We start from the raw sequence: 22,511 nt of genomic DNA on the forward strand, positions 1-22,511 counted from the left end.
ATATAACTCTTGTAGGCTATACTGTGTATAATTCGTTTAAAAATGGCACTGTTTCTTTAGTAAAATACCTCTTCATTGAAAGCATTAATAGTTTATCAGCACAGGATTCCCTGTTTTCCCTATCTGGGAAACACGCACTCATTTGGACTTGGGGTATTTGGAATTTGAATAAATCTCAAATCTTGCTAAAGTGAGCCTTGCTTTGCCAAATGTTATCACTTCTACGCAACCCCCCTCCCTCGGGCTCCCCATGGCCCCTCGGGCCCCACGCAGGTCCCTGGGGCTGCTGGGGTCCCTCCTCAGCGCGCGTGACGCGCAGCATCAGCAATATAAAAGGCTCCATTGTCATCCAGCAGCAGATTATAAACAAGGGAACCACGCACCGGGATATACCTCAGACGAACGCGTCCCGGGACCTCCGCCGTATACATGCATCTGCATTCGTTTTTTTCCGTTTTCGCTTCGTTTGACTCGCGCTTCTAATCGGATCCGTCGGATGTACGCTTTTCTGTTTTAACAATAAACGGTGAACGAAACTTTTTTGGGGTGGAAAAATGTCGAATCATCTAAGATACTTCGTGGCCTTGGCCTTAATACAAGTGGTAAGTATTCATAGCCTACTATAGTTTGGTTTCGGACACAAACAAACACTGTCCCGCCACATCCTGAAGCACAACCATCTCTGATCACAACTTTTATCATTATTTGCAGGTGTTGTCCTCAGGCGTGTTTGAGCTGAAGATCCACTCGTTCCACACCGCGCACCGCATCTGCAGGCGACACAGGGACTGCCACATATTCTTCCGCATCTGCCTGAAGCACCCGGAGGACGTGATCTCCGCCGAGCCCCCTTGCACTTTCGGGACGGGACAGACCAACGTCATCCGCGCTGATCACACCTCCATCTCCAGCAGCGACCCCATTCGGGTGCCTTTTCATTTCAAGTGGCCGGTAAATTGACTTTTATAATTTTTACACACATTTGGGCATGTCGTTTACAATAGATGGATTTAAGTTTGAGTTTGTTGAGACAGTTCCCGTTGTTTAATGTTTATTCCTCGCGTTTTTCAGGGAACATTTTCGCTCATCATTGAAGCCTGGAACGCTGAATCCCAAACGGAATACACAGGTGGGTCCTCATTTTTTCAAACGTCCTTTTACAAGTCACTGTTTCTTTCATTTATACGCATGGTTAGTCATTCATAGAACAAATATTTAAAAATGTGATTTAACTTGACAGACAACCAGAACAACCTCGTGAGCCGCCTGGCCACCAGGAGAAGACTGGCCATCGGGGAGGACTGGTCCCAGGACGTCCACTTCGGGGAGCAGAGCGAGCTGCGCTACTCCTACCACGTGTTCTGCGACGAGTACTACTTCGGAGAAGGCTGCGCCGAGTACTGCCGACCACGGGACGACACGCTGGGCCACTACACCTGCGACGAGGAGGGGAGCCGCATCTGTCTGGAGGGCTGGAAGGGAAACTACTGCTCTGAATGTAAGTTGAACCACCGGGTTCCTCCACGTTTTGATCCGAACCCAAAAAGGGTGTCTGAAAAACTTCCCTTCACAATAAATGTGTGTGTGTGTGTGTGTGTGTGTGTGTGTGTGTGTGTGTGTGTGTGTGTGTGTGTGTGTGTGTGTGTGTGTGTGTGTGTGTGTGTGTGTGTGTGTGTGTGTGTGTGTGTGTGTGTGTGTGTGTGTGTGTGTGTGAGGGGGGGGGCGGGGGGGGTTGACGAGTCTGTTGAGGTGTTTTGGTTGTCTGGGACGTTTGAGTGAAAGTGCTTTACGTCTTAGCTCATTGACTTTGGCCTGAGCCTATAGGGGAGCCTAGTTCCCTCATATAGGGGAGCCCCTGTCGGGTTTTTGTTGTCGCTGCTCCTCCAGAGAAGCCAGGGCTCCATCTGCCGTCCCCTCTCTGGAACAATAGAAGAAAGAGTAATGACCTAGGGGACGCTTTTCAAGGTGGCCCAGTGTGTGTGTGGAAGCGTCTGTCGATGTGTGTGTGTTTGTGTGTGTGTGTGTGTGTGTGTGTGTGTGTGTGTGTGTGTGTGTGTGTGTTCGAGAGGGGGGGGGGGGTGAGGGGGGGGCGAGCCCGCGCGCGCCTCCCTGTGTTGTGGGGAATGAGATGGAGAGAATATACGTGCGCGCACGCACACTCGCATTATCATGATCGGTGTGTGGTAGTGAAATTGTCGTAAATATGTTCGTGTGTGTTTCTGCGTGTGTGTGTGTGTGCTTTGTCATGTGTGTGTGTGTGTGTGTGTGTGTGTGTGTGTGTGTGTGTGTGTGTGTGTGTGTGTGTGTGCGCTTTGTCATGAGTGCGTGTGTGCAGGCGTGCGTGCGGTTAGATTGGGGCAAGGGGGAGGGGTATTTGTGAGCGGCGTTGTGCCGACCAGCTGCCTTTCTTAATGCCTAACCAATAGTGAAGTCTGGAACCGAGTTGGGGTCAGGCTGGGGTGCTTTGTGCGTGTGTTTGTAAGATAGACGTATAGGAGGGCGTAGCCATTGTAATAATACCCCCCCCCCCCCCCCCTCCCTCCCCCATCCAGCCATCTGCTCGGCGGACTGCAGCGAGAAGCACGGCTACTGCGAGGCCCCTGGGGGCTGCAAGTGTCGCATGGGCTGGCAGGGCCCCTCCTGCACCGAGTGCGTGCGCTACCCCGGCTGCCTGCACGGGACGTGTGGCCAGCCGTGGCAGTGTAATTGCCAGGAGGGATGGGGGGGACTCTTCTGCGACCAGGACCTCAACTACTGCACCAACCACAAGCCCTGCGCCAATGGCGCCACGTGCACCAACACGGGCCAGGGCAGCTACACGTGCACCTGCCGGCCAGGTTACGGAGGCACCAACTGCGAGCTGGAAACCAACGAGTGCGACAGCAACCCCTGCAAGAACGGAGGCAGCTGCAATGTAAGCGGGCGGAATTTGTTTGTCGAATAAACACAAAATACAAAAGCTGGAGCAGTGCTGATAAAATAAACAACAACAAAAAGTGTTCTGTAAACACGTTTTCTTTTCCCTAACCCTGTACTCTCTTTCTGTCGTCCACTAGGACCTCGAGAACGACTATTCATGCACGTGTCCCCAAGGCTTCTACGGCAAGAACTGCGAGATTATAGCGATGACTTGCGCTGACGGTCCTTGCTTTAACGGCGGCACCTGCGTCGAGACGATGACGGGGGGTTACACGTGCCGCTGCCCTCCCAGCTACACCGGCTCCAACTGCGAGAAGAAACTGGACCGCTGCAGCAACAACCCATGTCTTCACGGTAAGTCGCTGCAAAGGCTATTGCTGGTAACTGTTATTGAAACGTTGACGCTGAGGAAGGGAGATGCACCACTGGTGACCTCTGCTGGTATAAGTGATGAACAGCAGGTTCATTGCCGCATGTTATACTTTATGATTTAATAAGAAGTATTATACGATAATAATGGAAAAATGTGGGAGGTAAGCTTACGCAGCAATATTGATCGTTGCAGAATAACGTTCTTAAATTGGTGATGGGAAATGTGATAATAGTTTAATAATTCATAATACATTTTATAAATCCTTGAATTTTGGTGTTTTCTGGCTCCCCTACTGGTGATAGGGAGGTGAACAGCTGTCTTTAGTACATATATTGGGCTGGTCTTGTACTGGTCTGTTAATGTTTTTTTTTATATTGCCTTACTAATAACCTCTAGGACATTGTAATCAGTGAGAGCCTGCGGTAGAGCTAGACTTGAGTCAACACTCAACACTACATCAACACTCTCCAGCCAAACACAGCAGGTGTCGGTCATCAACCTACGGGAGGTTAAACGCGTCTCTCCCCCCCCCCCCCCCCCCCAGGCGGCGAGTGTCTGGACCTCGGCCAGAGCGTGCTGTGCCGCTGCCAGGCCGGCTTCACCGGCGCCAACTGCCAGGTCAACATCGACGACTGCGCCGCCGTCCCGTGCCAGAACGCCGGGAACGCCGGCACCTGCCAGGACGGCGTGAACGACTACACCTGCTCGTGCACGCTGGGCTACACGGGCAAGAACTGCAGCGTGCGCTCGGACGCGTGCGGCGTGCGCCCCTGCATGAACGGGGGCACCTGCTTCACCCACTTCACGGGCCCCGTGTGCCAGTGCCCCGTGGGCTTCATGGGCCCCAGCTGCGAGTTCACCCTGCAGCCCGCGCTCCGGCCCGCGCTGCGGCAGACGGAGCAGCCGTCGTCGGCCGCCGTCACCGCCTCGTGCGTCCTGGCGGCGCTGGCCGTGGCCCTGGTGGCGGGCATCGTGGTGCTGCGCCGGCGGTGGCGGTCGCGGGGGAGGAAGCAGCTGAGGGACAAGGCGGTGTACAACGACCTGGAGACGGTCAACGGCGTGGTCAGCGGCGGGTGCGGCGGCGGCGGTGAGAGGGAGGCCTTCCTGGGTCCCAACGGCCTGTTCAAGATCAGCAACAGCACGGCGAGGCTCAGCCTGGCGCTCCACGCCGCCGATGGCCGGCCGGGCTACAGACCCAGCCACCCCGCGGAGGGAGGCCCGGCCCGGGGGGAGCGCCACTCGCTGTCCCCCGGACAGGACTTCATGTGGAGGGACGAGGCCACGCTGGGCTCCGGGCCGGGGATGAGGTGAACGGGGACGGGGCTGGGACGGTGTGAGTGAGAGAGAAAGAGAGAGAGAGCGGGAGAGAGAAAGAGAGGGAGAGAGTCACGCAAGAGAAGATCTTTTTCTAGGGGGGGGGGAATCCATAGCACTTCTTTTCTCCTCTCTTCAGTAATGATTGGAGGAGGAGGGGGGACATATTTTGAGTCGGCCATGGCTGCCTGTGTGTTCCGGAGATCACAGCGTTTAAACAAAAAGATAGAGAAAAAAAGACGGAAAAAAAACTTTTTTAATGACTTTTTTAATAATGAACTTGTATGATGAAGAAAAAGATTATTTGAGATGTATATAAGGGTTAGGGGACAGCTCTTTCAAGTTTAAATGACCCAAAGAGACTTATAATAATAACATTTTCTTAGGACCTATCTATCACATATACCAAATACACAAAAAGCAATACTCTGGTAATCCCTTGAAAACCCACCCAAAAACGTTGTCTTTATGAGGGTCGATATATATCCTTGATTTTTTCTTTGTCATTTGATTGTTTTTTGTCACACAGAATCCTAAAATGATTACATAGTTTTTTTGCATTTCAATCTTCCTTTGCCCATTTTTACCTTATCATTTGTGAGCACCATCATTTATATTATTTATTTATTTGAACGTTTATGTTTGTAAGTCCTTGTTCTGATGTAAAGAGATATTTATTTGAGGTCAATAACGCCAAGTGTTTGATTTGTCCACCTTGGCATCTAATATCCCAAAGATATTTAAAACTAAAAGGGATAATGAAAGCTTAATTGGATTTCTCACATGTGTTGGTGTATTGATTGTCTTTATACTATGTTGTGCCATTTTAAGTTCATGCCAAAGTTTTGTTTCCCCAAACATTTTCACTCATACTTGATTTTTACATTTTGTATGTGGTTGTAATATGGAATAAAAATATGTTTTTAAAACAAGAAATTCCCTGCCTCAAATGAGTTGTTTTTATCCTTACATACAAACATAGGAGTACTTCAAACTTTTCGTCTATAATAAAGAATCACAAAGGGCATTGCACTACCCATTAATATATGGATGTATACTGGACCCAACCCTTCAATAGCTATACATATGGCACCGTGGGTTAGGGTCTGAAGTGAACACACATCTGTTATAAACAATGATTACACAAAATACAAATGAAAGGACAGCATTTGATTTGTAAACAGCCCAACTCTCCATAAGTCTATCGCGATTTTGTTGGGCTGATGCGAGCTAACTTTTTAAGATTAACTACTAACTATTTGAACTCACGTGGTTGTCTCGTCGTGTCATCGTTAAGAACAAAGGTGACTAATGACAATTTGACGCGGTCTTCTCCTTAGTGTAGAGCCAACCTCATTAAACTGCTTCAAGGGTTTCACAATATGATTTGTAGCCTACGCTATAGCAAAAAAACAAAAAAATGTTCCATCCTAGTGACTAAATTACTATTTGTAATTGTCGGCCACATTAACTAAACGAGGCGTCATCACAGGAGCCGCCCATCATCTCGGGTCCACTTTTGCGATGTCAGTCCTAGCCTATTGTAAGCTACCAGCCGTCTTCTTTCATCACGCTCACTCACACACGCCCGTACGCACAAACACACGCACACGCACACGCACAAACACAAACACTCACACACACAAACACACACTGCTTCCTTCCTCCACAGATCTGAGATCCAGTCAGACGAGAGATGGCTAGCGACCTGGTGGGAAGTGCCGCGGCCGAAGTAGATGAAAAAGTGAATTCATCAGAACCCGATTTGGATGACTTTCCAGACCGCAGTGGTCACCTCCAGAAGAGACAGGCTCGGGTGACGGTGAAGTACAACAGGAAGGAGCTGCAGAGGCGGCTGGACGTGGAGAAGTGGATCGACGAGTCCATGGACAAGCTATACTTGGGCAAAGTGAGTTTTATCGACTAACAACGTCAACATAGTATCTACTGTCGATTTGAGAGTTGCAACATATGTCATCACGACTTCGACTTTTACTTGTTATGGTTCATGTCGTTATCTTATACGTAACAACTTTGAGAGAAATGTAATACGGACTATTGGGCCTTTAAAAAACTTTACAGCTGTGTGTATATTGCGCAATGATCAACTACAGAACATCTGGGCAGTAGCCTACACCATTCTGGACTTTGCTTATACGTCTGGCCAGGTTTAGGCAAACAGAGTGTGAGATGAAGTAACAACCCCTATTAGCCATGATGTCCCGTGCACTGTTTATTGACACCTGATCGCCATGGAGCACGGCTTGAAGATGATGGATAAAGCCGTCCAGTTCTCCTTAAAAGGCCAAGCATCACTTGGGGAAACCTAGTCTAGGTCCAGTGTCGCAGGAAAGGGAGGGCGGGGTTCCTCACTGCCTTACAAGGGTAGTATTTGGGCCCAGAACATGAATGAGGAAACTGGGATGGAGAGAAAATTATTGATGTCCCTTGAGGAGGCACAAAACAGGAAATGCTGAATTTCTCAATGTGGGTGGTTGGGAAAATCATGGAGATTTGGGACATAAATTCAGGCGGGTTTTGGTCCTACATTCCGCTTTTGGTTGTAGGAAAAACAAAGCTAGGGCAGCAAGTAGGGATTGGTGCATTTGTTTTACATTATAAAACAGGTATTTGCATAGCACAGTGGAAAAAAAGACATTTCACCAGGGCAGCGCACTCTTGTTGCAACAGGTGTTTGGTGCGTCAATATAAATCACTGCCATCGAGCCCCCATTATGGGTCTGTGGGAGACTCTATTCTACTGTGAATAGTTGAATGAACTATTCGCCCTGTACCTAAAGACAGAGTCATCTCATCGAATGCAAACAAATCTAGTGATGTTGCAGTTGGGTTCTCCTATTAAAATGTCCATAACGTGTCCTAGTTCTATAGTTTCCTGGTGCTATATAGCAAGAAGACTGCTTGTACCAGGACACCAGTCTAACCCCACTAACAAACTGTTGAGTGATGGACAGGGGTTAGCGTGCCAGTCCAGTGGGTCGATACAAAGGCTGTTTGTTCACTGTGAGCAGTGGCACACTATAACATCCACATTGTCTCTGTCCCTGTGTCGGCCGGCCTTGAGCTCTGAGAAATGATAGTCGATATACGAAATGGTTGGACGGTTGTTTAATAACAGTCATGTCATGTTATGACTCTGTTGCCAAATTGCATTTTCACGAGAATAATGTGTGTGTGTGTGTGTGTGTGTGTGTGTGTGTGTGTGTGTCTGTGTGTGTGTGTGTGTGTGTGTGTGTGTGTGTGTGTGTGTGTGTGTGTGTGTGTGTGTGTGTGTGTGTGTGTGTGTGTGTGTGTGTGTGTGTGCGGTGTGTTTGTGTGGGCTTGTAAAAGGAGGTGGACATGCCAGAGGAGGTGAACATTGATGAACTGATAGTATTGCCCAATGATGAAGAGAGAGTAAAAAAGTTGCAGGTAAGGTCACCAAGGAGATATGTAAAAAAAACAAAACATAAACCTATAAGAAATAGATAATACATATCATTATCGATAATGGATCATACATAATATAGTCATATAGATGTTAAAGAAAATCATTTGTATTCTATTTTGTTTTGGTTTATAAGAATGTGCATGTTTACCCTGCAAACATCAATGTATTTGTTTCAATGGTTGACATTTCTCCATCAAAACAGGATCTACTTCAGAACTGCACAAACAACACCAAGGTATGTCCACTCTCATGCACAGACCTGGTCCCCATTCATAAGGGCAAGCATGTTTCATGTTGTTTACCTTGTATGTCTTTTTGCCTCTGACATGTTATATACATTATGCACACATGACATAATCCAGAACCGAAACTCAAGTGTAGAATAGCAGTGCCGGACACCCCTTGCCACGGTCGGTCTGAATGTCTTGACAGACACCGTTTGTGTTCACCCCCTCTGTCTCTTTCTGTAGCTTTACCCCGAGAACAATACGTCCCTTTTGAACCAAGTGGGTAGCTTGCATGCTGTGTGGTTCAAGTTCAGTAAACACAGCGCCGCCAGCTGAGATTGAGACCAGAGATTGTGAAAACAGATTTTGGGTGTTGTGGAAAGCCTGACAAGGTCCTTGGGGAGGTGGGTCCTCTTGATGATTTGAAAGCGACAAAATGTGGGTTTCTGTAAACAGTCCCGTTCATATACGACGTGTCTCTTCAGGTTAATGTACGCAAATGCAATAAGCAAAAGGTCTGCAACTAACAAAGAGTCCCAAGCAGTTAAAAGAAGATTGGATGACAGTATTTTATTTTGGTGTTGCTTGATAGACCAAGTAGGTGGTGCTTTCTGTCAATACAAAGGTCCAAACAAGGTCTTAGAAACCAGCATTGATTTGCATCTACCCAAATCAAACAGCCGCTACAGGAAGTGCAGACGCTCTACACTGCTTGGTGTTTATGTTGGAGAATGCTGTGATTTCTTGATGCGGTTCAAAGCAGTAAGATACGTTTTTGTTTTATTTTTTTACAAACTCAAGGGTGTCTTTGGAATCTTACCTGTTTAGGCCTTCTAGCCTTCTTTCTGTGTATGAACTATGTATACTAACCGGTAGTAATTTGAGGGAAACTGAAAGTTCGAAAATGTTCGGCATCTACTTTTAATGACCTGCAAATCCTGTTAGCCATGTAGGGTCTTGTATTTTCCATGTGTTGGTTGATACATTAGCCGAAAATGGTAGGTCAACTATTCATTTCCTATCTACAGTTGGCCTACAAGTGTTTTGGATACTAATAGTTTTGTTCTGTGCTGTAATTTTTCAATCACAGAAGGCACATTTGCTATTTTATGAAAGGTTCATTGAGGAAAAGGTAAACAAACACTTAACCCTTGTTTTGGATTTCGGTGGCCATCTTACAATCCTAAATGTCTGGTTGGGGAATCTCAAACGGCACTTAAATATTGATTAAAATTGCCAAAAATATATGGTCCCATATTATTGAATTTAACTCCAATCATAACTCAGTAAACCAAACAAAGAGATAACAAAAAAAGGAGTAGAAAGGTTTCTTCATCTGTTATCTAAGATTCATCTGAATGAATCATTTTGGGTTAGCAACATGCTGATAATTAAGGTTACCTTCCAACCTCACCTCACCTCTCTCTCTCTCTCTCTCTCTCTCTCTCTCTCTCTCTCTCTCTCTCTCTCTCTCTCTCTCTCTCTCTCTCTCTCTCTCTCTCTCTCTCTCTCTCTCTCTCTCTCTCTCTCTCTCTCTCTCTCTCTCTCTCTCTCTCTCTCTCTCTCTCGCTCTCTCTCTCTCACTCTCACTCTCTCACACTCTGGATAACCGACTGGGCATGTGACACAGGACTTCATCCAGGAGTTGGTGGGCAAGCTGGAGGGCCTCCAGAAGCAGAACGACCTTCAGAGCGAGGGCATCGAACACCCGGTCATCTCCCACAGCCACTACCGCCACGAGCCCTATCACTTCAGCAACATGCACCAGCAGAACCAGCATAGCCGAAGTCACAACCAGACCCTCTGAACTCGGACGCCGTGCCCACACTGACGTGGCCGTCTGTGGCTGTCGTGTGAATCGATAATGTTAGGCTGAGTGGGGCAGCCATCAGGATTGTTAACCCTTTTGGAGAAGGTCAAGGAAATCCACGACTGAAGGAGCACTGTGTGAGATTATGCTGGTCTATCTGTTTAGAAGGTAAGGCAACACCCCAGTTCAGTTTGCCATAAATGTTTATGCCTTTTTCAGATTACTCAGTTGTTGTTAATGTTACCACTTAGATTGAACATCATAGGCGAATAAACAACATTATTCTATCCTATGTTATTACATTATTGTTATCATGGCTATAACTCTTGGCTTGTGAACTTGTAGTTGTGAATGTCCATATAAAAAACAAGCAATATAGTAAAATGAAAAAAAACGAATATTTGCAACATATTCTACTGACATGTTCTGTTCTATATCTTACACATTGCCCAGACAACCTTAACCTTGTTAAAGCTGAACTAAACTATAAAAGTCTTTGGAATGCAATAATGTAACTTAACACTCAAGGAACATAGACAAATGTGACAGCAGAAGCACCATTAACGACATTGAAGTAGAACAGCATTCATGTGTCTTATGTTAAGCTTATAAACCCTTGGGATATATGATAGCTTGTTTGACAAACTTAAACGAGTTCTGGTCAATTACCGGAATATGAACGAATGTTGCACTGTTTGAATAACCTTTTTATTGGAACCTCATTCACTCATTGACCAACCGTCCAAGAGGTGTGTTGTACGCGTACATCCTTCTAGCAATAATAAAATATGGAAACCCCTTTTACTGGCTGCTGTTGTCCATACCACAATTAAATCAACCCCGGGGAATTAGAGGAATATGCCTCAGTCAAAAGAGCTGAATAAAAGGAATGCCGTCTTACTTGTTGGCTCCTGCTATTCCCTGGATTATACACTAGAGGGCGCATGTTGACAGGGCAATTGGAACTGTGTTGGAGAAACGCTCGCAGACTTGAGATTCAGGAAAGCACTGTCTCTGTAGCAAACAATTATGGCGTATTAACACATCTGCTGTATTCAGTTAAAATAATTCAGAAACAAATACAAATAATATCTATAAATAAAAAAAGATTAAAGCTGATGAAAAGGAGTTAAAAAGACACGACTAAATATATAGATTTTGGTGATAAAATGGATTACATTAAAGACCCCCGGACAACTTGTCCCCAACATGAGGAAGCTAGTCAACACACACACACACACACACACACACACACACACACACACACACACACACACACACACACACACACACACACACACACACACACACACACACACACACACACACACACACACACACACACACACACGCACAAGCGCACCAATGTACGCAGAATAAATGACAGGCGATCGGGAAATGCAAACTGTAATCTCATCCTTCAACTTCATCCTCAGTTGCCATGCAGTTGTCACCTTCACACTCAATGGTTAGAGCAGTCTATGGGGCGGGATAAGAGGAGGTGGGGGTGGGTCAGAGATGGGATGGGATGGGGGGGGGGGGGGGGGGTGAAGGAACAGGGGACGGGCATTTCCTGAGGAAAAACCATCACCCTCCACCACAATAGAGGCCGTCTCTCTCTCTCTCTCTCTCTCTCTCTCTCTCTCTCTCTCTCTCTCTCTCTCTCTCTCTCTCTCTCTCTCTCTCTCTCATCGGCCACCGAGTCTACTTACGGCCACACTTGCACACTTTTTTTTAGTCTCTCAAACAATACACACACGCACACACAGTGGAGACCCAGTGGAGGCTTATACATGCAGCTCTCTCCAGGATGAGATTGCACTGAAGCTCTGCACGACCGTCACACTAGGTAAGCAGCATCCAGCAGGACCTAGGCCTACAGAGTCTTCTCCTTCATATTGAATGCTTCACTGTGGTCATGGGAGTCCGGGGAATCCTGTAGTGACGGCTGGGGTTGGGACTGAGTCGAGGTGTAGATTTGTTTCTTCTTAGAGATACAAGGCTTGCCATGATCTTCAATGATCAGATGATGCGGACGTGTTCTGTGTAGTTATTGCCGATATATGTTTTTCTTACGTCATGGTTGTTATTTTCAACGCGCCAAAGACGTTCCCCTTATCCCCTCTTCGATGTGTGAAAGCTTATGATTATGGATAGATATGATAACTTTATGTCTTATTGTGAGTTTATTAGATGGCCATTTCAAATTTGAAGCCATAAAGCAGCTATAACAATACTACTTTTGTAGCACAAGTTCAGCTAAAAAGCCATAGTAAGTGATGAAGCTTTAACCTGTGTTTGGTATGCATGGAGATATTTCATAATACTGGTTATAATACAAAGTGTCTAAACAAAAGTCTGGGGATACGGAGAACATTGAGATGAATGGACGCCTTCTTGATATATCTGATAGGTAAAACAACATGTTTGGCTGAGATGAGTGCACGTTTTTTTCTTTAACATTGTTTTGGTTACTTAAATATACATCGTTACTCTATTGGATTATTAAAGAAGACAGTTTCTATAGTGCAAAAATGCATACTTTTTAAAAGAGATATAATGGTCTTTACCCACAATATGCACCTCTTAGCACTTATGTCTGTGCTATATAATACAACAATAATAATAATAATAATAATAATACAATTAATTTCCACAAAAAAGGAATTTGACGTTGCATAAAAATAATAAAATAATTTATAAAAAAAGAAATATATATGTAGATTTAAAAATACCGAGATTCCAGTTTATTAATTTGAGTTGACATTTTTCTCCAATCATTATACAGGTGTATTGTTATTAATTTGCAGCTGTAATATTAATCAAGTATTTTTCCATCTGAATTGATATCCTCCTCCATAATTACTTTATAATCGTCGAAAGCCAGAACTTCCTGTTCAAGCAGAAAATCTTGGAATACAATGGTCACGGTGTCACAGTGAAGTAAAAGAAAAGATTTAGAAATCTGGTGACAATTTAGATAATATTCAATAACACACATATCTTCATCAATTAATTTAATAAATACGTTTTCAAAGGTTGTCTAAAGGTGTGCCATATTATTATTGAAAAGCATTGACCTATTGTTTTATTATTTGTCCGAATATAATCCAAAATATAAAAAATATTTATTCTCCTGTCACTCAAGTGTACTACATTTAAAGCCAGTCAAACAAGTTTATTTGGCATCAAAAGATATTGTTAATATGAGTTTGTCCAACACGTGTATTTTGTCAAGGAAAATACACAGCCATTCTCTAAATTCAATAATATTTAGAATTTGTATTTCCTGAGTATTTGGCAAGCAGTGTTATGAAACCGACCTGAAAGGATGTTGTGAAAATGAATTTATTTGGAGCTTGGACTTAATCATAGAAAGTTTTTCAAATGTATTTAATGTCATATGTAGTCATAAGTAGTTTTTTGTCATATGAAGTAAAAACTGAGGTGCTAATTCCGTCACAATAATGTTTTCTTTTCAGTTTGTTGAAACCAAAAAAGTGTGACATGCCCATCCTAAAGAAGCTCCCGGGCAGATCCAAGAGTTGCCACGAGTTCCCCAGGAGCAACGGGGAGCTGATCCTGCCCCGACTGGACCTGGACCTCAAGGACCTGAATGACCTGAACCACCTCCAGGACCTCCAGGAGATGAAGGACCTCAACCCCTTCCACGAGGTGGACCTTCTGGAGGACCAGAGGAACGACGGGGACGACCCGGGCCTCATTATGGCCGAGGTCAGGGGATACCGCCAGCAGCAGCAGCAGCAGCAGCAGCAGCAGCATCGGACATCACGGGACGGCGAGGTGGAGGAGAACGAGGTGAACGCGGAGAGACACGGGGCGGGGAACCCCAAGGGCAGACCCCTGCGCGGGACGCTGGAGCGGATCTGCGGCGTGTCGCCCCTCAAGACCCTGGGGAAGCTGGGCAAGGGGCTACGCATCTCCGGCCGCAGCGTTTGGGGCGGCGGGGGCACAGCCCAGCGCAGCCCTGCGGGCGCCACCACACCCACGCCAGAGAAGGAGAAAAGGAAAGGACTACGCAGAAGCTCAGAGGAAATCATGACACTTCTCCGGTGAGCAGAGGAAGTTGCAGAGGCGCCAATAGAGGGGTTTTGACCTTGCTTGTGACATGATAGCATGAATAGCATTGAATAAGTGGATCTGCTATTAATAACTTTATGAATTAAGATACAAATAGTCTACAGATCAACAATTCATCATCCTCTCTAAGGTGTATCAACCGGTGATGCAATGGGTAGTTGCGTCTTGAAGCTGAACCAACTGCGCTCAATTATTTTCTCAAGATAAGAACTTTGTAAATTCACTAAAAACCATTTGAAAAACAAATCCAGAGGGGGAACATTATTTTCTAGCTCTCATAGTGTTTCCAGATGCTAGAGGTTCCCTGGAGAATAACAAACAGTGCTTAAATAGTATCAACAGAAATAAGACAGTTGATCCCAGATGAGTGGTTCCAGAAGGTTTCAGAAAATAAACGATTGTCAGGGTCAAGTAACAGATTCACTCATACCACCATATAGTCCTCTACTACCTTTAGAGTTACTTAATGACCCGGTCACAAACCTGTTGATCTCAGGAACTGCTCTTGTTTGTCAGGTCTATTTTGTGAACTTGCGCCGCTCCGTGAATGGAGCTATTTTTAGCCGAGACATTGTCCTCATTCCCAACGGCAGGAAAGTTTTGTACATGTGCAAATATGTAGCATTCCATTTCTGGGTGATGCTCTACTATACTTTAACACGCACGCGCACACACACACACACACACACACACACACACACACACACACACACACACACACACACACACACACACACACACACACACACACACACACACACACACACACACACACACACTCACACATACACACACACACACACAGTGACTGAGCTTATTGAGGGAAATGTGCTCAGACCTTTCAAGTCAGACACCAATATTTACTGGTATTACGATAGGACACCAGTTGCACCAGTGTAGTTGAACCATTTGGTGGGAGGGTTGTTAATGGAGGCCTTCTGGTGATCAGTTTCACAGGCAGGCGGAGGGAGATGCGCAGGGAGAGCCTGCCCTGTGGGGATCTGAGCACGGATCATGAGGCAGAGGCTCGCCGGCGACCCTCCTTCCTCAGGATGGTCAGCCTGGGTAAGCTGAAGCGGGAATCCATGTCTGACCGGGGCTCCCTGGAGACCGAGGAGGAGGAGGAAGAGGAGGAGCCGGTCGTCAAACCAAGGGAGCCGCTCTCAGGTAAGAATCCGCACATTGGACACCTCAAAGTGTGTGAGAAATGGCTGTGATGTTGGGTATTTGCTTGCCATGGCAATTCTTAAATGGCCAAACACATTGGTAACTCGAGGCGCAAGATGGTTTGATACACCGAACCATCTGGGAAGTCATCCTTGGAAAGTGTTTGGAAAGTGGCAAGCAAGGGGCAATCCCAAGAAAATACTTGCCAGCTGATTGGATGAATCCTCTGTGTATCGCCGTCTAGCACGTCGATCACATGTAGTTCCTCATATGCTGATTGGTCCGATGCACTGTGGTTAGGCCACATGCGCATAACTTGAAGCCTGGTTAAATGGATTCTCGCCTGATGATCTTGCCTTGCAAGATTAACACATTGGAGCTAGTTCTGTTAAACTGTACTTAGAGAGAACGTTGAATTTCCTGGCTATGTCCAGTTGGATTTCCTCTCAATCCTAGAGCGCTCTGCGATGAGTTTACAAGGTTGTCCGCTGGGTTGAATCATCAACCGACAGTGGGGTCAAGAAACCACTTCACTTCCTCCCACCGCAGGTCCCATCTTCCCTAGCTACATTGACCCAAGCTGCTGTTCATAGCTCTACCAGGACCCTGGCCATGGTTAGAAACAAGGTCACAGAGCAACAAATTGTTAAACTTGCCCTCTTGCTTGCTCTTCCATATTTTTGGGGTTTTCTTTGAGAAAGGATCCTGACTCTCTCTTCTCCCCATACAGTACTGGAGATCCTACAGTTGGTGAACAACCGGGACCTCCTCCAGGCCGACACACACATCCAGGAGCTGGAGCGAGAGTGTGAGCTGCTCTCTTTATTGCCCAACGCATCGAATCCTGCCCTCACGCCGAGCTTCCCCAGTACCCCTTCCAGCATAGGCTCCTCGACGCCTTCCCTCCAGGATGACCTGCTCAGCTCCAACGCCACGCTGGACTCAGGCCGGCGCAAAGCCAAGGATGTGGAGCTCCTCTACGAGGCGCTGCAGAGGGAGATGTGGGACATAGTGCGCGAGTCTCTCCGCCAGCCCAGTGCGGGGCCCAACCTGTGCCTCGTGGTGCTGGTGATCCAGCAGGAGGAGCACGCCGACGCCTCCTGGGCCTTGAAAGAGGACAAGCCTCCGCGAGAGGGCTGTCCCCAGAACCCGGGCCAGCCCAGCCACCGGCCGCGGAGGTTGAAGCAGAAGTGGAGGCAGGCGGTGGCAGAGGCCACCGACTGGAGCCTGCCCAGCCAGATGGACACCAAGGCGGGCCAGCTCGCTCTCTACCTGGAGAGCCTGAGGAGTCGCATGGTGGACGACCTGGACGCCGCCAGGAGGAACGCCGTGTCCATCTACCCCGAGGAGTTCTCCGCGTTCCAGGTGTACGTGGAGAGCTACCACAGGGCCGTGGCCAAGCGGCTGCGGACCATCACAGGCGGCCCGCTGCAGGTCACAGACGTGTACTCATTGTTGGACTGGTTCTACAATATTTACAACAGGTACGTCCCACACTTTGTATTGTTCAATTTGAACTTTTTAACACCCATTGAGTAGCCAAAGATACACAATGTAGGAACACGTAAAGGATGCAGGTATTTATGTTTGATGTATGTTTTTCACCAGGGATGTCCTAGGCAATATTGGCGTTTCCACACATATCAATTATTCCCATCTGGAGCCGATTTTGCCCCAGGACACAGTGGACCGGCTGGAACAAAACTGCCTCAATATTGTCAAGGTAAAAAAAATGCATTTTGATTGTTTGATTTTTATTACTTTTTGTAAAGTAGGAAATACCTTCATAATATAACGTATTTATGACTTTCAGGATAAAGTTGAGAGAGAACTGATCCAGGTTCTGGATGAAGAGGAGCGGCGATGGGCCCAGACTCTGCACATAGAGGAGTTTCAGTCCAATTTGGCACGTTCTGTCATCCAGGTACAGCATTGTGTTACTCACAAAATGTGCTTTGGGAACAGGTCAGTTTTCAACTGTAAGTTTTCAATTAAAAAGCTTAATGTCTGCCTATTTCTCTGGTTCAGAGACTTAAGGTTGACCTGGACAGATCCACAACTGTCAGCCAGTTTTTGGGCTCCAGAGTGGCACGTTGCTGCCTCATAGGACTCGCAGATTTCCTCTATAGGTGAGTACTGGCTTTTCTCAACACTTTAAGTTTGACTAGCTTATACAAAATTGCTTTTGCTTTTTCAATCAGGTGTTTTTTTAAGTAGGTGACTCTTGATGAATTTCAAATATCCATAATTACCATGTTAAACGAAACATGTGACAATATGATATTTTGACTTTGATCACCAAAAACAGCGATTGTCTAGTTGGCAGTGTAAGCCCGTTACCGTTGCTTTATATATCTCAATGTAGACCATAACTATCCTTGTTGAGATGTATGCAATTGGTATAAGCTAGGTGAACTCATCAAAACTTCCACGCGTCCAGTTTTCAGAGAAAGGTGGAGATGTTCCATGAGACCCAGGCCGAGTTTGGAGATAGAGGAGACGGATATGTTTCCAGAACAATAGCTCTGGTCAACTGCTGCCCTCCGCTCAGGTAAATTGGCAATAAACTGTGAGAGTGGGAAATATCATTCTATTGAACATCATCAAAATTGGTGGGACAAAAACGCACAGGGCCCCATGAAATGTCCTTTGTTCGATATGGATTTCCAATGAGCCTACCTGTAAGTGTCTTTGAGAAGGACACCTAGCGCAGAGCTGTTTCTTTAAGATCGGTCTCTGTGATCACTGTAAGCACTTTTGGTGAAAACATAACATCTGTATCCTGCGTGCCCCTCTAGGACCTTTGTGCAACGCTGCAGGCAGTGTGACCCACAGGGAAGTGAGGAGATAGCACAGAGAGCTAACACGTCCCTGGACAGGATTGTCAACCAATCGGTGCGAGTTCTAACCGACAGACTGTTTGAGCACATTAGGGTGAGAAATGTGCACAATGTCTGAAACCGGTAACACGTCTTGATTCTTGATCAATTGTGGCTTTATGTGTGGCTTTTTCTTTGTCTTTCCAGCCTTTCTTTGACAAGCTGGTGAAGAGGAAATGGCTGAACAACACTGTGGCCTTTGAGGCAATTGAAGCAAGTATCAAGCAGAACTTTAAGAAGTTCCGAAGGATGGACCCACCACCGTACCAGGTACAACTAAAGTTTGATCTGGATCACAGTTCCATCACACGGCTTCAGTGGTTGGGCTTTGCATGGTTTGATAATTCATTATTTCCATGACAGATCCTTGTGGGCGAGGTGCACAGAAGAGTCCTAGTAGAGTATGTCCGAGCCATACTGCGGGGAAGGGTCATCTGCACTTCCTCCAAGATGAGGAAGAGGATGGCTTTCCGGCTTCAGGATGAGGCCAAACAGCTCAAGGGACTATTCAAGGATCTGGTAAGCAGCACGGGTCTCAAGATTCAAGATTGTTTTGCCAAATGACCACGTAAATGTCTCTCAGTTATACCAATGCTAACCTGAATAAGGAAAATGGATACATTTTTAAACAATGGTTTTGGCGAATGGACTAGATGCTTCTCTCCATTTCCCACCAACTAAGCACTTCTTTTTACCATTCCATATTTTTTTCCATTCCATTTTTAGTCAGCCCAAAAGGTCCTACAAGTCATTTTTAATTGAGCCAATAGAGAGGCCAAGGACCTCAGAGTTTGGAACTGGGCATGCCTTTTCAGGAAATGAATATCCTGTACAAAATATTCCAGTGAAGCTTAATGCTAACAGTGCAGACCAGAAGTGGCCTGGAAGGCAGCGGCCGGGGACTCTGGATGCAGCCCGACCCTTGGGTTTTCCAGGTCACAAATAACTCAGACAGTGTTGATACAGGACAGCGTGCAGAAAAATGGCTGCCATCAGTGAGATGAAGATAGATGAAGTGGCATGACATTAGTCCCAGCCGTGGAAGGGAAAAAAGGTTCAGAGGAGCAGGGCCTGCCAGCATGGCATTTGCCCCCTATGTGTGTGCGAGTTCAAACAAGTGTCCGTCACCTACCGGCTGACAACAGGAAGCCTCTGTGCTCAGAAGGAACTTCCTGTTCCCGTCAGCTGGCTGGCTTTGATGTGGCTCTCGGATGGCCTTGGGGGCCCCTTTTGCCCAAGAGCAGGACAACGTTTCAGTGCAAACGCAGGGGATGCGTTTTTAATGGCAGCCTCAAAAACAACAACACAGATATTTTTAGTGAATGCAGGCCAAAGGATTCCGACAAGCTCGGCACTTTGAGGAAAAAATACGTGGAAAAAAACACGTGCACGCTCTTCACGGGAGGGAAATTATCTTTGCCCTGCAATCCGTTGTAGTCCAAAATAACACATACATAGTTGGTCATTCTGTGAGCTCCATATTGATCAAAACAACAAAAACGTTAGGTTTAGAATTCCCCATGAAATACAATAGTCATCCTACTGTTCTATTTTTGGTATGGTACTGTCATACATTTTGATAGGTACCATTGAAGTTTTAGATCAAGTTTTAAAGCTCTCTCTCGTCTTAGGAGTCGGGCTCATCATGGTTGGACAGTCTCATCTGCCATCTGGCTGACATCATTCTCCTGGAAGACACCCCCTCTATTCAGATGGAAGTTGCCGTTCTGGTGAAAGAGTTTCCAGATATACGGTAAGGCCTGAGCAATTTATCATCACTCAAAAAACCACTTCCCCCCGCTAATGACTCAGGTGTCACTCTTCCCATAAAAAGATTCCACTGTCTTCGCCAGGGGCCGCCATGTCGTGTGTAGAGCCGCACAATCACAGGGCTGCTTTTGGCCCTCTGCCTAAGGCGGGGAAATCGAATGAGAATGTATGGTCTTTTTGTTGACACAATGGATCAAAACAAGGAAAAGACTCGCGGAAACATAACTACATTAACCTGGCTATTTCGGGCGACCGACAAGGGTCTGTTTTGAGAATGGAAGAGACTGGAGAGGCCCTCAAGGGGAGTCCCAGCCCCCTCTCCCCTCCTCTCCCCCCTCTCCAGAGGCTGTTTGTGTTACTGCTTGAAGCTCAGGTGACAGTTTTGGCAATTCACCGCCGGGTGTGACGCATGACCCATGGTGCAGCAGACAGGAAGTGCAGGGGAGTTCCTATTCCTGCCACCCCCAGGGGAGACAGTCTGGTGCCACGGCTTGGAATCCAAGCGGGGGCTGGGGTAGTGAGGGGGGGGGGGGGGGGGGGGGAGGGGATGGATGATAAGAGCAATAAATAAGGAATTCAGAAAATGTTTTCACTTCTGTTTGCTGGGGCTGCCATCCTGGCCTGTACTCAGTGATGAAGGTGTCTGATAGGATAGCCTCCCTCGTATGTACACTCTTAGCATCCGTACACAGATAAGGATACATGGAGGATGAGGATGAGTGTAAGATGAGAGTGATTGACAGAGCGATTGATGACGACAAGGAACTCCGAACCTTGTACACATCAGGCACTCCGGTTGGCCATGGGAAAAGTTCCAACGCGCACCCCTTCTCATCCCAGTCTTTTGTATCCCTCCCCCCACCGCCGACAGGAAGAGGCACGTGTCCACACTGCTGAACGTGCGGGGCATGATGCGGCAGGCCGAGCGCCAGGAGATCCTCAACGTGGTGAAGGACTTTGAGTGCAGCGCGGCGGCGCTGACGTGCCGGGATCACGCCGTTTTCTCCGACATTCCCATCCCCTCCGAGGTGCACTGCCTCAGCCTGGGCCTCCTCCGCCTCGCCATGAGCGTCGCCAACTGGCTGTCGGAGCGCCGGCACGGGTCCGCCCGCCGCCAGCAGGCCGGCGGCGAGACGGCGGCCAACCACGGCCACGAACAGTCGCGGCAAGGCGACGAGGGCGCAGCCGGGGGGCACAGAGAGGACTAAGAAGGGGGGGGAACGGCTGCGAGGGTTGGGTCTGACGCTTGGGTCTCTCCCGGGGGGGGGGGGGCAGCGGGTTGTAGATTAAAAAAAAACAAAAACGATAGAGCGATCACAAATTCATACACTGTGAATGTTTGTGACGATTTGTATCAAGCACCTTGTAAAGGCGTTTGGCAACGCCAAAAGTATTGCAAGCAAAGCCGTTCCTAGAAAGCTGAATGAAGAAACTTGAGCTCAGGTACTTCTCTTAGTGTACATCATGCTTTCTCACACCAAATGTCTCATCACCTTCAGAGGACTGCAGGTGTGAAGGAATACCGCAATTCATCCAGATCATCTCTAGTACTCAAGTACGCATTTACAAAGAAGGAAGACAAGATTCCAGTCATATTTAACATTCATTTAAGCAGTTTCTCAAAGCGAATGCCATGTTAGGCCACCTTGCTAGCACCTGCCTGCATAGTTGCGATGTGGTAATGTCCTGTAGAAGTACATTTGGTTGTAACACGTATTCACACGGCAGGTCATCTAACATCTTAGTTGCTCTGTTATTGCTATGAATACTGCACAGAAAGCCACACTTTAGTAATTGATATACCGCTTATCTATGTAAGAATATATATATATATATATAGAAATTTAGAAATATTTGACAGTGCGTGTGTGTGTGTTAGAATGATGTGTGTGTATGCGCATGTGTGTGCGTATATATGCATACGTGTGTGCGTGTGTGTGTGTGTGTATGTATGGTATATGTTTTGAACCCCAACTGTGAATAACATGGATCTTTTGCTGGACATGTAATAAAAACCTATTGATTGGGTCACCATAATCAATTTTGTAAGTTTTTCTCACTTATTGTGTATGACTGCCTTAACCGTTTCTTTGAGTTTAGAATGGATACCTAGAGCTCCAGGTGCTAATTATAGCATGACGTCGTCAGGACGCTTTGAGAACACCTCATTGTACATCTAATGTACTGTTCCTTCCTACTTTAGGTGACTTGGACGAAGGGAATGTCAAAGGCTATGTAAAAATACGCGGCAGCGGGCACTTTGACAAACGCCCCTCTGCGGCGCCGTAACGCAGAAGCCGAGACATAGAAACACATACTTCATGGCTTCTGTCCTACGTGTATTTTTCGGTGAAGCGGTGAACGCTGGGATTGAAAAACGGGGCCCAAACATGGCTACACCGAGACAACCTGCAACTGTACAGCTAGGGAGGGAAGCTGTTGGTGGAGGTGTGTGTGTGTGTGGGGGGGGTAATGGAAGGGGCAGAGAACGGGGGTCACA

The 22,511-nt window shown here is 46.8% G+C and overlaps 3 protein-coding genes across 4 annotated transcripts; all 3 read left to right on the forward strand.

Moving 5' to 3' along the window:
- Nucleotides 1-335: 335 nt before the first annotated feature.
- dlb (deltaB) lies at nucleotides 336-5,542 on the forward strand. Its single transcript, XM_060057198.1, has 7 exons — nucleotides 336-602; nucleotides 712-951; nucleotides 1,072-1,129; nucleotides 1,241-1,498; nucleotides 2,553-2,914; nucleotides 3,057-3,273; nucleotides 3,837-5,542. Exons 1-7 carry the CDS (start codon nucleotides 555-557, stop codon nucleotides 4,601-4,603), a joined length of 1,950 nt encoding a protein of 649 aa, XP_059913181.1. The 5' UTR covers nucleotides 336-554; the 3' UTR covers nucleotides 4,604-5,542.
- A 516-nt stretch (nucleotides 5,543-6,058) lies between these two features.
- ppp1r14aa (protein phosphatase 1, regulatory (inhibitor) subunit 14Aa) lies at nucleotides 6,059-10,896 on the forward strand. Of its 2 annotated transcripts, XM_060057200.1 has the most exons (5): nucleotides 6,059-6,149; nucleotides 6,279-6,515; nucleotides 7,958-8,038; nucleotides 8,260-8,292; nucleotides 9,915-10,896. In XM_060057200.1, exons 2-5 carry the CDS (start codon nucleotides 6,303-6,305, stop codon nucleotides 10,089-10,091), a joined length of 504 nt encoding a protein of 167 aa, XP_059913183.1. In that variant the 5' UTR covers nucleotides 6,059-6,149; nucleotides 6,279-6,302; the 3' UTR covers nucleotides 10,092-10,896. The 2 variants fall into 2 exon arrangements, with proteins under 2 accessions (XP_059913183.1, XP_059913182.1); XM_060057199.1 differs by lacking the exon at nucleotides 6,059-6,149 and having other exon boundaries at nucleotides 6,156-6,515.
- A 921-nt stretch (nucleotides 10,897-11,817) lies between these two features.
- Nucleotides 11,818-22,052, forward strand: exoc3l2a (exocyst complex component 3-like 2a). The gene is made up of 13 exons (XM_060057201.1): nucleotides 11,818-11,943; nucleotides 13,577-14,167; nucleotides 15,145-15,362; nucleotides 16,093-16,846; nucleotides 16,971-17,085; nucleotides 17,176-17,286; nucleotides 17,391-17,491; nucleotides 17,803-17,913; nucleotides 18,161-18,296; nucleotides 18,389-18,511; nucleotides 18,605-18,760; nucleotides 19,873-19,994; nucleotides 20,883-22,052. The coding sequence occupies exons 2-13, from the start codon at nucleotides 13,602-13,604 to the stop codon at nucleotides 21,217-21,219; spliced, it is 2,850 nt and encodes a 949-aa protein (XP_059913184.1). The 5' UTR covers nucleotides 11,818-11,943; nucleotides 13,577-13,601; the 3' UTR covers nucleotides 21,220-22,052.
- Nucleotides 22,053-22,511: the final 459 nt, after the last annotated feature.

The sequence above is a fragment of the Gadus macrocephalus genome, chromosome 7 (assembly GCF_031168955.1).
Source record: "Gadus macrocephalus chromosome 7, ASM3116895v1".
Classification (NCBI taxonomy): domain Eukaryota; kingdom Metazoa; phylum Chordata; class Actinopteri; order Gadiformes; family Gadidae; genus Gadus; species Gadus macrocephalus.